This window comes from Meles meles, chromosome 10 (assembly GCF_922984935.1).
Source record: "Meles meles chromosome 10, mMelMel3.1 paternal haplotype, whole genome shotgun sequence".
Lineage (NCBI taxonomy): Eukaryota > Metazoa > Chordata > Mammalia > Carnivora > Mustelidae > Meles > Meles meles.
Window position 1 is genome coordinate 96980003 of NC_060075.1, and position 13817 is coordinate 96993819.

General features: G+C 58.4%; 1 protein-coding gene across 1 annotated transcript in view; it reads right to left on the minus strand.

The window, feature by feature from the left end:
- Nucleotides 1–375: 375 nt before the first annotated feature.
- Nucleotides 376–13817, minus strand: part of PKD1L1 (polycystin 1 like 1, transient receptor potential channel interacting) — a 92418-nt gene continuing 78976 nt past the window's right edge. The window contains exons 48-57 of the mRNA XM_046020269.1: nt 13200–13323; nt 11661–11884; nt 10881–11243; nt 9801–10035; nt 8952–9056; nt 8566–8706; nt 7366–7605; nt 4991–5200; nt 1406–1567; nt 376–534 (exon numbers count right to left, since the gene is read on the minus strand). Coding sequence (XP_045876225.1) covers nt 376–534; nt 1406–1567; nt 4991–5200; nt 7366–7605; nt 8566–8706; nt 8952–9056; nt 9801–10035; nt 10881–11243; nt 11661–11884; nt 13200–13323 — 1963 coding nt within the window. The remainder of the gene's footprint in view (nt 535–1405; nt 1568–4990; nt 5201–7365; nt 7606–8565; nt 8707–8951; nt 9057–9800; nt 10036–10880; nt 11244–11660; nt 11885–13199; nt 13324–13817) is intronic.

Sequence of the window (13817 nt, forward strand, 5' to 3'; positions counted from 1 at the left end):
CCATTTGGGAGATTCTTGGTCCCGTCCTGGAGCACAGATATTTCCTGGTGTCTGGGAGGATGGAATTCCCATTTCTGGTTCTCCCTACCTTTGTTGCTCCCAGCCGTAATCAGAGGGAGGGAGCAGAGAGCCAGCTCGGCCACCCCCGCATGCTGGCGGTCACAGGCGACTCTGGCCCAGAGGAAGCAGTCAGTCCTTCCGCTCTGAGCAAAGCGCCCTTCCCACCAGCCACCCACCCGGATGGAGTATTTATGCAAAGGGACCTCATGATCTGGAACAGCCCCCAGTTCAGGCCTCCCTTAGAACGTAAAAAACATTTCTGCTCTAAAGAAGAACGATAAAAATAATTTCTCATTTGCTTACCCCAGTGACTCATTAGGCAGAGACGGCCCCTGAGGGACGGCCTCCTGGCCCGGCCCCTCCCGTGTCCCCGGAGCGCTCCTGCGGAAGAGGACCCTGGGGGCTGTCGGACAAACTGTGAATTTTCCATAGGAGCTCGTCCAGCAGGTCGGAGACCTCATCCAGGTAGTGATTCTGAAGCAAAGGAAATCAGATTAGCAAATGCCCTGAAGAAATTATTGTTTTTTCCCTCATTTTCTGAAGCATTTCATGGTCCCGACTTTAAATGGTGTTGTGCTTTGTAAGGGTGCTCCCTGGAGCCAGAGACCTGGTGCTGGGCCTGAGTTCTTGACCTCAGTCCCCTGACCCCTCCAGGTCACGGACACGTGTACACACATGTCCCCAATGCCTTGGGTCGTGGACACGTGTACACACATGTCTCCTACACCCCGGTCATGGACAAGTGTGCACATGCATCCCCGATGCCCCAGGTCACACACAGGTGTGACCACGCATCCCCGATGCCCCGGTCATGGACACGTGTGCACACGCGTCCCCGACTCCATGTGTCACATGCATGAGCACAGATTTAAAGGCACATGACAAAGAGTTAAGCCCTCTGCAAAGCCCAAGATCGCCATCGCCCGTGACTGGTTTGGGGACTGTACTGCAGGATACCGCTGTGCCGGTCATGAAGGCTGGCGAGGCATTCAGTGTGCTTTGCTTGCCGTCATGTCAGGGGACCAGGCCCAAACGCTCTACTTACGTCCCCGTGTTTGTGGAGAAGTTTGGCCCTGGTGGTCAAGACCCAAAGCAAAGAGCCACTCTGTAGGGGCAGAGGAGGCTGTGTGTGTTGTGGGGGGCGGGAATCATAAACTCGGTCATCCAAGGATATCACGAGTTAAGGGAAGAGAACGTGCTCGGTCATCTGCCAAGCGCTAGAATTTCCACAGGAAAGGCCTCGGCTCTGTGATGACAGGGCGCACAGAATCCCACGTGCTTTAATGGCCAGAAGTGAGGTTCTACAAGGAAAGATCGCGCTCGCCGGTCAACACCTGCAGCTTACATGCCTCACGGCCACGTCAGCCTCCTCCTGCGGTGGCTTCCACGCTCCCAGCCGGGCCAGGACCGCCCCCCGCACGTAGGCAGTCAGGTCGGTCAGGCTCACGAGTGACTGGGTTTGGAAAGATTTCCTTTTTTGAGCAAGAGTTGTGAGGGACCCTCTCAGCTGGGGAGAAGAAAGAGAAGACAGACGGATTTCATGTTCTCAAGCAAAATATGGCTTTGTTAATGAGATAGACTGTAAAATGGAGATTCTACCTGAAGACGCTGTTATAGGACCTTTTAGTAAGACAGTAACTGCTTAGCAAAAAACCCAAAAAACCTGGGAAATAGCTCTTGTGCACAGAACTGACCCGAGATGAACCCAACAATGAACGTGGATGTATCAAGGGTGTTTCAGTCTCCAACAGGTGAGGACGAAGATTGTCAACATGGTGCGCGTTTCCACGAGCAGACTTGGTTTCGGGGTGCTCCGTGGCCCTGCCGGGCTCTGGGGGCCCCACCGTGAGCGGCACCTATGCCTAGGAGACAGGAAGACGAGCTCACACGCTCCCAGGGGACCGGCCCCAGCTGTTTCCTTCTTTACTGCAGGATGAGACTTGGTCTCAGGCTCACAAAGCCTGTGGGCACCGAACTCAAAGTTGCACGCATTCGAGTGTTGTAAAAATAGTCCAAACAAGCCAAGTTTGGGCCGTTTAGAGCCTGCTTTGCATGCGCTGCAGAATCACACAGACAGCTGTTACCCGGGTCCCAGACTCCAACACGCTGCCGCCCTTGGGAGGTGTGACTCAGACTTCCTGCTTGCTGCTGGACGACGTCTACACTAAAAGACCCCCTCCCACCCCTGCCCTTCTCCCCCTTTTTTTTTTTTTTAAGATTTTATTTATTTGACACACAGAGATCACAATTAGGCAGAGAGACAGGTAGAGAGAGAGGAAGCGAAGCAGGCTCCCTGCTGAGCAGAGAGTCCGATGCAGGCCTCCATCCCAGGACCCTGAGATCATGACCTGAGCCGCAGGCAGAGGCTTTAACCCACTGAGCTACCCTCCTTCCCCCCTTCTCCCCTTTTTGATGGTGGCCTTGAGACACAGTGTCTCGATGGGCTTGGGCTGTGACACCTGTCAGGACGTGGCCACATACAGCTTGTGTGTCTTACCGTCTCTCGTGGTCATATCTCTTTCCTGGATCAGCCCTAAATCCCTTGAGCCCCTGCCCGCGTGTCAGAACCCTGCAGGGATGTCTAGGTCTGAGGACAGGACCCTGTCCATTCAGACCACATATGTGGGTCTGAGGCTTCCCTGCTCTCCCAGCCACACGAGCCCCAGGAACCGGCAGTGATGTGTCCCGACTCCTGCGTGCAGGGCGCCTGGGACCACTGCCTTCCGGTTCCTGATGATAAAGCCCAAGCACTTCATCTTAGCGAGACGTCCAGGGCCCACCGGGCCTGGCTCCAAGCATCGTTCCCAAAGCCACACCTGCCTGACCCTGAGCCCCAGCACGGGCCTTGCCACCACCCTTGCTCCTGTGACACTCCTCCCACACACAGATGCCCCTCCCTCTGAGGAGATGCCTCAGATACGTAAATACATACACATAAACAAAAATAAAATAAAGTAGCACATAATTTGCTAAAAACTACAGAACACTGAAGAGAGACATCACCAAAGACCGAAATACACGGAGACAGCGACAGCATTCTTGGGGTGATCTTCTTGGGAAGATGTCCGTTCTCTCCAAATCTGATCTACACAGCCGCAGCGAGCTCGAGGAAAATCCCGAAATGCTGTTTCACAGATGCCGACAAGCTGATTCTATAACTTATGTGGAGACGCAGAAGAACTAGGAGCAGCAGACTGGAAAGGGGTGCATCTGAAGACCAGCCTGTGCTACGTGAGGACTCACTGTGCAGCTCTAGCGATCACGACAGAGTGGGCCTGGGACAGAACAGGTAGGTGGACCAGAACAGACGAGCAGAAGCAGACTCGCGGAAGCCACGAACTGGTTTGTCATGAAGATACACGGGCAATTCTACATGCTTTTAAAAAAAGATTTATTTATCTATTTGAGAGAGAGAGAAAGATCTTGAGCCGGAGGGGCAGAGAGAGGCAGAGAGAATCACAAGCGGACTCTGTGCTGAGCTCTGAGCCCGACATGGGGCTCGATCTCAGGATCCCAAGATCACAACCTGAGCCGAACGCAAGAACCGGATGTTCAACCAGCAGGACCAGCCAGGTGCCCCCCTGCGTGCTCTTCAAAGACGGTGTCAACAAGAACCAGACATCCCAAACGGGCAAGAACACTCACTCAGTGCTGAGCCCCGTATCTTACACTAACGTGGACACAGAATGGACCACTGACCTACATCTGAAACAGAAAACCATAAAGCTTCTAGAAGAAACGTAGGAGAAAATGTGTGGGAGCCTGGGGTTGCCATTCGCTGATAGGACGCCAGCGGAATCTACCCAAGAAGAAATCAAGAAACTGGCCTCTGCAAATGTTCACTTCTGCAAAAAACACGGTTAGAGGAATGACAAGGATAAGCCACAGAATGGGAGAAACACTTGCAAACCGCCTATCCAATGAAGGAAAGGTATCAAAAATACAATATTCGCTATAATTCTTTGTTTATACACGTGTCTTCCTTTATGGACTGTGGACCATGTCCCCTTATGTTTGTTCCACCATTGCCTGAATAGAATAGGTATTCTTTAAGCAATTGCTGAATGAGTGCATGAAGGAAAAAATGAGTGGATGGATGGATGGACAGATGGACGGACGAATGGATGGGATAGGTAGATGGATGGATGGATGGACAGGTGGATGGATGGATGGATGGATGATGGATGGATGGGTTGGGTGGATGGAAGGAAGGATGGATGGATGGATGGATGGATGGATGGATGGACAAGTGGATGGGACAGGTGGATGGATGGATGGATGGTGGGTGAATGGAGGAAAGGCAGAGGGAAGGATAGAGGGAGGAAGGGATAGAAGAAGGGAGAGAGGGAGCGATGGATGGAGAGATGGGTGGATGGATGGACATGTGGGAAGACGGGAGACTAGACAGACAGATGGGCAGTGAGCAGGGAGCTAGGAACACTGAAAAAACAAAGGGCTCAGGTTTGAGTATTGTCAAGGCTCATGTTCACACTGGGGTGTGTGTGTGGTATGACTACATTTGCAGGTGGCAGATCAGTAGAAGGGCAGTAAACAGGGAGCCCCGTTCCTAACTCAGCCCCCTGAGGCCAGAACACCTATCCAGAGAAGGCTGACTGACGGAGGGAAACCTTTATAAGGCAGAAGTTTGAAATAACAAGGGAAGAGTTAGCAGCAACCGTGAGAGGAGGCTGGGAAAGTGACTGGGTGTGGCTCAGTGCCTGGAGGGCCAGGGGCTCCCTAGAAGAGGCAGTGCGTACCCCGGGATTCCAGTCTTGCTGGACCTGTCCCGGTGTGCAGTCCTGCCCAGCCCAGGACAGGTGGGCCTCAGGGAGCCAAGGCCATGCAGAAATGTACACACGGACCACGGAGAACTTCACCCCCAGGCAGGTGGATCCCGGCACACCCCGACTTCTGGGACACATGCACGTACCATTCCCCACCACACAGTGCTCACTACTATGAAAAAGGCCCCGCAGCACCCAGCCGGGGCCCACAGGTCAGACTCAGAAGGACCACGGGATGTGTGTGTCTGGCTTCTTCCTGGAAGACGGAACAGCAGGTCTCGGGAGAAGTCTGTGAAGGTGCCGGGTGGTACTGTGCACAGGTGGGAGCGGGCGGCCAGCATCAGGACACCCACCAGCTGCGGGGAGAAAGACCCGTGACTCTGGGCTCTGGGGCCTCAGAGCCCAGACTGGTGTGAGGGCTTCCGAATGCTTTGAAGCAACAACAGCTTGGAGAAGCAGATTGTGGAATGTTGATCACATTATCCCTAGTGGTCGGATCTGTGGATCTGTCTCGTGCACACCCTCTGGGGCCCTGTTCCCCTCCCCTTCCTGCTCTCCCCCTCCCTTCCCCTTTCACTATCCCTCCCCCACGCCCTCCCTGCTCCAACCTTCTCCCAGGTGCGCCCCTCCACTCCCTTGCCCATCTCAAGCGGGGGGGATGGGGGGGTGGGGGAGGGGAGGGCATCTCTGCTGCTTCCTCCCTGCCCTCTGCCCTAGCTGCTGACAGTCACGCTGCCCCGGGGCTGCTTCTCTCGCCCTCTTGGTATTCCCGGCACCCAGCAAGAGCTCAATAAAATAAGCCACTTCAGGGGCGCCTGGGTGGCTCAGTGGATTAAGCCGCTGCCTTCGGCTCAGGTCATGATCCCAGGGTCCTGGGATCGAGCCCCACGTCGGGCTCTCTGCTCAGCAGGGAGCCTGCTTCCTCCTCTCTCTCTGCCTGCCTCTCCACCTACTTGTGATCTCTGTCTGTCAAATAAATAAATAAAATCTTAAAAAAAAAAAAATAAAATAAGCCACTTCAGAAGTAAAGGCTGTTAAGTTTAGTTCAGGTGAAGTTTTGTGGTCTAGTTGTTATAACAGGCTGGGAATTTGGCCTGGGAGCCTGGGGTTGTCCCCTGGGCCCAGGCCCAGTGTGTATGTGTGTGTGTGTGTGTGTGTCTAACTCACCTGCACCTCAGGCCGGCAGCCCGTTGTCACAGGCCCACACGGGCCTCAGTGTGTGCACTGACCGTCACAGGGGCTCCTGGGCTGCATCCTTTCCAGGCCCCCTGGCCCCCATTTCCCTCGCTCCTAGCCCCAGCCCTGCACCCACGGCCTCCCTACAAACACTCGGGCACTCACTGCACTATTATTTATTCCCTACGTGGGATCGCACCCCGCCAGTGGTCCACCATCTAGACCGAGCCAATGGGGTCTCCCTGAACACCTGTCCTCACCCACCCACGGTTTCTGAATGGCTTGGATCCCACTACCTAATTTGGACACGATTTCTTCATGATATTCAATGCTTTTTCCTTAACAAAAAAGCATTCTTCCCATCGCTACATGGTAGAATAATGACCGGTTTAATACATAAGTTCCACATACATGTAATCTCTCAGCATGCCGTGCCCCGCCAGGCACACACTTGCCAGGAGCTTCCGGAGCTGGAGCTCAGGCAATGGTCCCACAGTTGGGACAGTGGGTTTGGGAAAGGTGTGGCCAGGCTTGAAGCCAGGTCTCTGACTCCTGGGTCAGCTTCTCTGTCCTGGTTTGCGCAGTCTGTCCCACTGAGCATAAGGCCAGCAGGGTTGGGGGACCTGTGCCTGGTTCCCCATGAGCTGCCTGAGCCTGGGACCCCGACAGCCAGGCCCGCTCATCAGGCCACCTGGCCCGGACCATCCCTCTGCCCTGATGACAGTCCGGCTGTGGGGGCCCACCAGGGTCTGCCAGGCTGGGGCCAGCTCTTCCCCCAGGGGCCAGGTCAGAATCACCTGCACCCCAGAATCTGGCCAGCATCCCGTGCAGGGCTCTGGGCCTCCTGATTCTGGGCATCCACAGCATACCAGATGGGGCCAGCCCTGGACTGAGACCCGGTCCCCGGGGTGGGAGCCAGGCTTCCTAAGAAACCTACACGTGTGCTTTCTTCTGGGCCCACTGAGGTCGATTCCATGTGGGGGGTAAACTGCGCTCAAGTGGGTTTCAGGTATTCATGGGTATTTGGGTGCAGGGCCAGAGTTAGGGGCAGGGGAAGTGGGGGCCCTCGCTGGCATTAGCACCTGGCTCCTCCGTCCGAGGAAGAACTCCCCCCACCCCGGCCATCATGCTTGCTTGTGATAATTTGGGGTGGGAATTACTAGAGAGCCCAGGCCCCATTCCTGGCACAAAGAACCCGCTCTGTGGGTGGTGATAACCACAGGCACGAGTGGTAAGAACGAGTGCTTGGGGCGGGGGTCCGGCAGAGCACCATGGAGTGCGTCTGGGCTCCCGTGCTCACGAGCTCACCTCACTCTAGAACCCCAGCACCCGTGATTAAAACCACTCCAGGGTGCTGGACGGCCGGGCCTCTAGGCTCGTGTCTCGCCGGAGAGAACACGGACTGTGCTCGCTCATCAGGGAGAGAACCGGCCCCGGGGAGCCCTCTTACCCCTGCCGTGCAGACGCCAGCCCGCGAGCGACGCAGCAGGAGATAGCAGCAGGCCGTCGAGCTCTGGACGCCAACGAGGAAGGCGAGCTTCAGCGCCAAGAGGAACGAGAGGGTCCCCTGGAGCCAGGTCACCCTCTGAGATGGAAGGACAGGGCAGGTCGGCGTGTCCTGCCAGCTACGGAGCGGGGACGCAGGCACCCCAGACCGCCCTCACCGTTGCCCCACAGTGACATTGCACAGGACCGCCCCACCCACATCGGCGAGAAGGTCACGGACAGAATGTGTACTGCCCCTTCCTGAGGCCAGGCCCAGCCCTCTGTGACCTGCTAAGTGTGCCCAGAGATGGCGTGTGCCGGCCAGCAGCCCACGGTTCCCTGAGCCCAGCAAGGGAAAGCCAGGCACGGCCAAGCTGGAGTCCCGCTGGAAGAAAGAGGCTGAAGGACACCAGGACGCAGAGACAGGCAGACCTGGAGCCCGCCATCTGTCCCGGGGAGCGGCCACCCGACGAGGGTGAAGCAGAGCGTCCTCCCTCCCTCCCGGAGCCTCCAGCCTTGCGGAGGGACAGACAATGAGCCAAGTCATTACAAGGTCCTAGTGGAGGCTGGTTAGTGCCATGAGGATGGGATGACATTTAACAGAGACATGAATGCCGGGAGGGGGTGAACTGGGCTGGGTCGGCTCCGCTGGAGGACCCCATCCTGGTGGGGGTCAGTCCCCTGCTTCAAGCCCCACCTGTACCCATGGCAGGGCCGGCTCACACCCCCTCCTCTGGGATGGCCGCAGAAGGAAGAGAGAGGACAGACCTGATGTGTCTGAGCCCGGCTGTGCCTCCTTGACACCTGTTCCTTCCCCCACTTAGGGTCCCAGGGAGTCACTGAGCACCTCTGGGTTCTGAGTCACGCTGCCCGCAGACCACGGGCCCCCCTGCCTGCAACATGGATTCATCCCTTTCCTGTCCCACTCTCCCTCATCCTTGAGCTCAGAGCATTTTCTCAGTATGGAATAAATCCCTTGTCTGGAACCATCTAGAATGTGTATGGCCTCTTCCTTTGGACAGTGTTGCAGGGCGTGGACCACCAAGATGCCCTGCTGTACCTGATTCCACGAGGCCGCGAGACTGAGGTCGGTAAATCCTTGGAAATGTCCTCTGTGGAAGTGGTCCATCACGTCCCCAGTGAGTGTGGCCAGGTGGCTGGAGGCTGCGTGGCAGGCGAGGTTGGCTCCCAGGATGGCAAGCTGCAGCAGGGAGGGGCAAGGAGCCTCAGGGCACTGGGGAGGGCCCACGGTGGCCCCCCACGGCTCTGGGTGCAACGTCAGGGTGCAAGCAGGAAGGGAACACTGATCTCGCGCTGTTGGTCACGAACACAACCGCAGGGGAGATGGCGAGACGGCTGGAGTCAGCCAGGGCATAAGCAGGATCGTGTCCAGGTGGGGACTTGGCAGTTCCTGCTTTCCTCACGGCAGAGGATGGCAGTGGCTACCTCCAGCCGGTTCCCTGGTTTGCGCCAGTATCTGCGGACGCCGTCCTCGGCCAGGCTGCAGACTTGCAAGCAGACGTGAGTCAGGCTGAGCAGCAGGAAGGCCAGCTGTTGGAGGGAATGACCGCAGAGCACCCAGAAAGACCCACAGCACCCGTGCTTTCCCCAGCCCCGCACTCCCTGCCGCTTCCCCGCCCAGCCCTTCCTGTGGAGAAGGAGTATGAGCCCATCTCTGGCTCTGCAGGGTGGCCCTAAGCCTGCTCCCCCTGGGCACGTGCTCCTGCAGAACCACCCGCCTGTCCCCGGGCCAGGCGTGAGGGACACAGGTGAGCTCACCGCGGGCCCAATGCGCAGGGAGACTTTGAGCACCACACGTCAGGGTCCTTCCCGCCTGTCCTCAGCCGGCTCCAGAGAATGACTTTTCCCACAGTCGTGAAACACGTATCACGGGCTCCCTGGCCACGCGGAGCTCCCGCATGAGGACTTCCCTGAAGCTCTAATGCTTCGCTCAGCCCCGACGAGCTGTGCATTCCCCCTCGTCTGCGTTCACTCGCTCAGAGCTCCAGCAGCGAGCAGAAGCTCCGTAAGGGGTAAGGGTCAGGCAGGTCAGCCCTGCTGGGCTCCCCTGGACCCTCCCGGTTGACACTTTGAGGCTAATAAAGCCTCTTTTCAGGACGCTGCTCCGTCCCCCTGGGGAGCAGTGCTGGCTTGGGCCGAAGTTCGGGTCAGAACAGAGAGAGGCTGATGGTGCTGAGTGCCAGGCTCTGCGTCCCTGCGGTCTGGGTGGAGGTGGGGAGCAGGCCGCAGGGGAGCCCTGGGATCCGTGTGCAGGGGAGGGGTGGGAGGACCCACCTCGGGAAGCATGGGGCTGGACCACAGGGCCGAGTCACTGCGGAAGACAGCCAGCGACTGCACCAGCGGGGAGAGGGCCAGGTCCCCCGCGGGCAGCAGCTCGGCATGCAGGGACACACTGGACAGGAGTCGAGTAGGAGGGTTGTAGAGAGTGAAGTGCACGGACACGGCTCTGGTGCTGCGGTCGATCCACCTGCGGGCCCGGAGGCCGCTCAGGGCTTCATGCGCTGCCGGTCTGCAAAGTGGAGCAGGTCGGGGCAAGGCCTGCACGGAGCATCCGGCCCCCAGGCTCGCACCCCAGGCCCCTGAGGTCTCCTGGGTTCCTGGGGCTGGACAGACGCACATGGGCGCATCCCCCATGCTTGCCCGGGACCCTGGGGCTGGGGCGCTCCCAGGAGGGAGGCCCTCCATCTCTCATGGGCACGACTCGGGGAGACGTGACCATCTCTGTCTGTGAGGCCTCTAGAACCTTCTTGTATCTTTTCCTGCTGTGGACTCGCTCTGGTGTTGGAAAGGAGCTCCCGTTGACCTGTCTGTGTTTGGTAACAATGAAAGAGTCTCGCTCCTGTGTTGCCGGCTTCACTCGGAGGCACCCGTCACCTGCCACAGGGCCCCGTCACCCTCCCCTAGTCCACCCCCACACAGGTCGTGCGCTGCCACAGCTGCCAGGGGCCGGGCCACCCACCGGGGACCGTGGCTGCAACTCAGGGCTCATCGGCACAGCGCCGGACCCAGGTGGGCTGCCCTCCTTCGCGGAGCCCTAAGGGCACCAGGGGGCCCCGTGAGCACCCCACTCAGCACCAAGCCAGTGGGGACAAATGTCCTTTAGGTCACCTGACCTCTAGGCCTCAGGCAAACTCTGGAGGAACATTCGGCTTGTTCCTTCCTGCGCTCAGAGACTGAAGCCCTCTGCCGGCATTGACCTTCTGACACGGCCTCCCTGTGCTGGGCCTCACTCCCCTCCTCTGCGGTGAGGACACACCTGCCCTTGCCCTGGGAACGGTGTGCTGCCAGCACCGGGCTGCACACAGAGCCATGGACGGGCAGGCCGGACGGAGCCGACCTCTGACTCCCACTGACCTGGTGCGGCCCAGGCTGAGCACCCAGGGCTCCCTAGCCCCACAGTCTCTGGGGCCGCTTGGGGCCGTTCTTTGGGTGGCAGGATCTGTCACGGAGGGGGCGTCAGGGCCCCCAGCTTTGGGGCCACGTGGAGGAGGACAGTCCTCTGTAAGCGCTGAAGCTGGGCTGGGAGGCTGAAGGAGAGACCGCCAGTCAGAGGGAGAAGCAGACGCTCGCTTCAGAGTCAGCCCTGTGGCCTGCGGGGGTCCAAGGCTGGCCACACGCGGCCGCTGCTCCCTCAAAGTTCCCTCGTTGTCCCTGGGCTCCAGCTGAGCCCGAAGGATCAGGGTTCCAGCCAGCATCTGAGCTGTGCACCGGTCCTGGCTTGGACGTCAGAAGGGCTCCGTCTCGGGAGGACGAGGGTGAGATGCCCGCCGTCCAGCAACCCTTCCCACCCAGGAGGAGATGCGAGAATCTTGGTCAGGAGTACTTTCAGGATTTTAGATAGAGATGTCCTAGTTTCCCACAGCGTGCCAGGACCAGCAGAGGGCGTGGGAAAGGTTTGGCTGTCCCGGAGCCCGGCCACTGAGGATTTCAAGTCACAGCCAGTGTCCCGGGGAGGGGTCCGGCAGTCTGCGGCCTTCCTGCCCGATGTCTCCGAGGTTATTCTAACTCTAACTGTGTCTCGCAGAGAACAAACCGTGGTCACCAGCGGGGCGGTGGGCGGGGGGTGAGGGACACCGGTGATGGGACTCAGGATGCCCGTCGCGATGAGCAGCAGGTGACCCAGAGAATAGCTACATTGCTGTAGCGTGCACCTGAGACTTACGTAACCCAGTGTGTTCAGTCTGCTTCAGTAAAAGTACACACGGGGCGAGATACACACAGGGTAAGCCCTGGGGGAAATGCACCTGCACAGAGCCGGTCAGAGAGCCGCGTACCTCGCCCGGGCCGCCGGAAGCCTCCCTCTGCTGCCGGATCAGCACGGCACCCAGCACGTAGCACTTCCCGCCGAGGGCTCCGGGCTGGAGGAGAAAGGGACACGTGAGACTGTGGGACAGACCGCGCGGCTGGAACATGCCGCTCGCCGTGCTGGGACAGCCCCCGCCTCCAGCTCAGACGTCAGGACTGTCCCCCCGCCCGCTACAAACCCCCCACTGCCTTGAAGAGCAGTGTGAGGACGACACGGCTTCCTCACGCTCTCTGGACTGAACCTGAAGCATCTCTTGTGTCTTTTTCTAGCGTGTGTTGGGCGCTATCGTACGCAACCGCACGCCACAACGAAAGTGGGATCAGAAGGACTGCGGACACTGAACAACACGGGCTCGCACGGCACAGATCCACAGAAATGTGCACATCTCTCGAGAAAGACAGGAAGGCACTGTAGGTGCATTTTCTCCCCCTTGGGATTTTCTTGATGACATTTTCTCATCTCCGGCTTTCTAGTAAGAACACAGTGTAGGACGCAGCTGACACACAAAACACATGCTTGCCGACCGGGCCCTCGGGGAGGCTTGTGGCCCACAGTCGGCTGGTTTGAGCTCAGCTCTGGGGGAGTCAAAAGTGATACGTGCAATTTTGACTGCCGGGGGCAATTTTGACTGCCGGGGGGGAGGGGACCGCTAACCTCATGCTCTTCAAGGGTCGACTGTATGGTGTTTGAGGAATGCAACACAAAGTCGCTTTATTTTTTTAAAACAAGGAAGAAAATGAAAAATAAGCAGGGAATTGGGTTATTCTATGAAATGCAGATTCCTTGGCAATTTCTTCTCAGAATTTGGGGAAAACCTTGTCTCCTGACAGTTTCCTGGATGCTCCCCCTGTCCCAGGGTGCCCTGTGACCCCGTGTCACAGCGTTTTGCATAGTGATCTAGCCCTCTGTCCCCACTGGCCATGCCCTTTCGTCCCGCGCGGCCTGGCACCTGTTGGTGTCTAGGGGTGCGCGTGCGGCTGAGGCAGGAGTGCGGGGACGGGGAAGCAACGGGAGGCAGCCGCTGGCCTACCGCCTCCCGGCCATTCAAGACTACATGCAGTGGGGCACCTGGGGACACAGTTGGTGGCGTGTCCAGCTCTTGTGTGTTGGCACAGGTCGTGATGTCAGGGTCGTGAGGTCGAGCCCCGCATGTCGGGCTTTGAGCTGAGCAGGGAAATCTACTTCTCTCCTCCTGCTCTGCCCCTTCCCTGGCTTATGCTCTTTCTCTCTGTCTCTCTCAAATCAATCAGTCCATCTCAGAAAGAGAGCACGCACATGTGGCGTTGCCGGTCCAGCATCCCGGCATCCAGGCCCCACCATGGTACGCTGCCTCCAGGACCCCCTGCGGAGCGCGGACGGAAGCCCACCTGAGTGCCCGGCGGGCCGGTGGTGGGGGCGCCTGCCCCGTGCAGGCCATCCAGCAGTGTGGTCAGACTCCAGCCCCACCAGTCCCCCACACTTCTCAGGCCTCCGGAGGTGCTCCCGGCTCCCCTGAACATGAGAGCAGAGACAACAAGTGATCTTTCTCTCACGTGAGTCAGAAGCACCTGCGGGCGTGAAGGTAGAGCCATGAGCAGTAGGAGGTACCATGCGACCCTGGGGAACCCTCTGCTCCCCAGAGTCATATTGCAGGAAAGCCATGAAAAGTTCGGAGAGGATCTAAACCCCAGCCATCCAAGAACACAATTTTCATCGTCCTGCTTCATCCAGCCACCAAATCTAGACCCCACCCTAAAGAACACAGCGACAACGAGCTCTTCAAATACCAGTTGGGTTCCATTAAACAGATGTGAGTGCAAGCGGCGCCTGAGTCGGCTGCCACCCACCACCCCAGCTCCACACCCAGCGGCCGTGGCTGTAGCATGGAGCGGACCGTGGTGGGAAGGTATGACAGGTGGGGTCTGTTGCTCCCCAGAGCCTGCGTTACACTTACCACCGCAGTTCAGAGACTGTCCCAGCGAGGGACTGGGAGTTACTATGTTGCT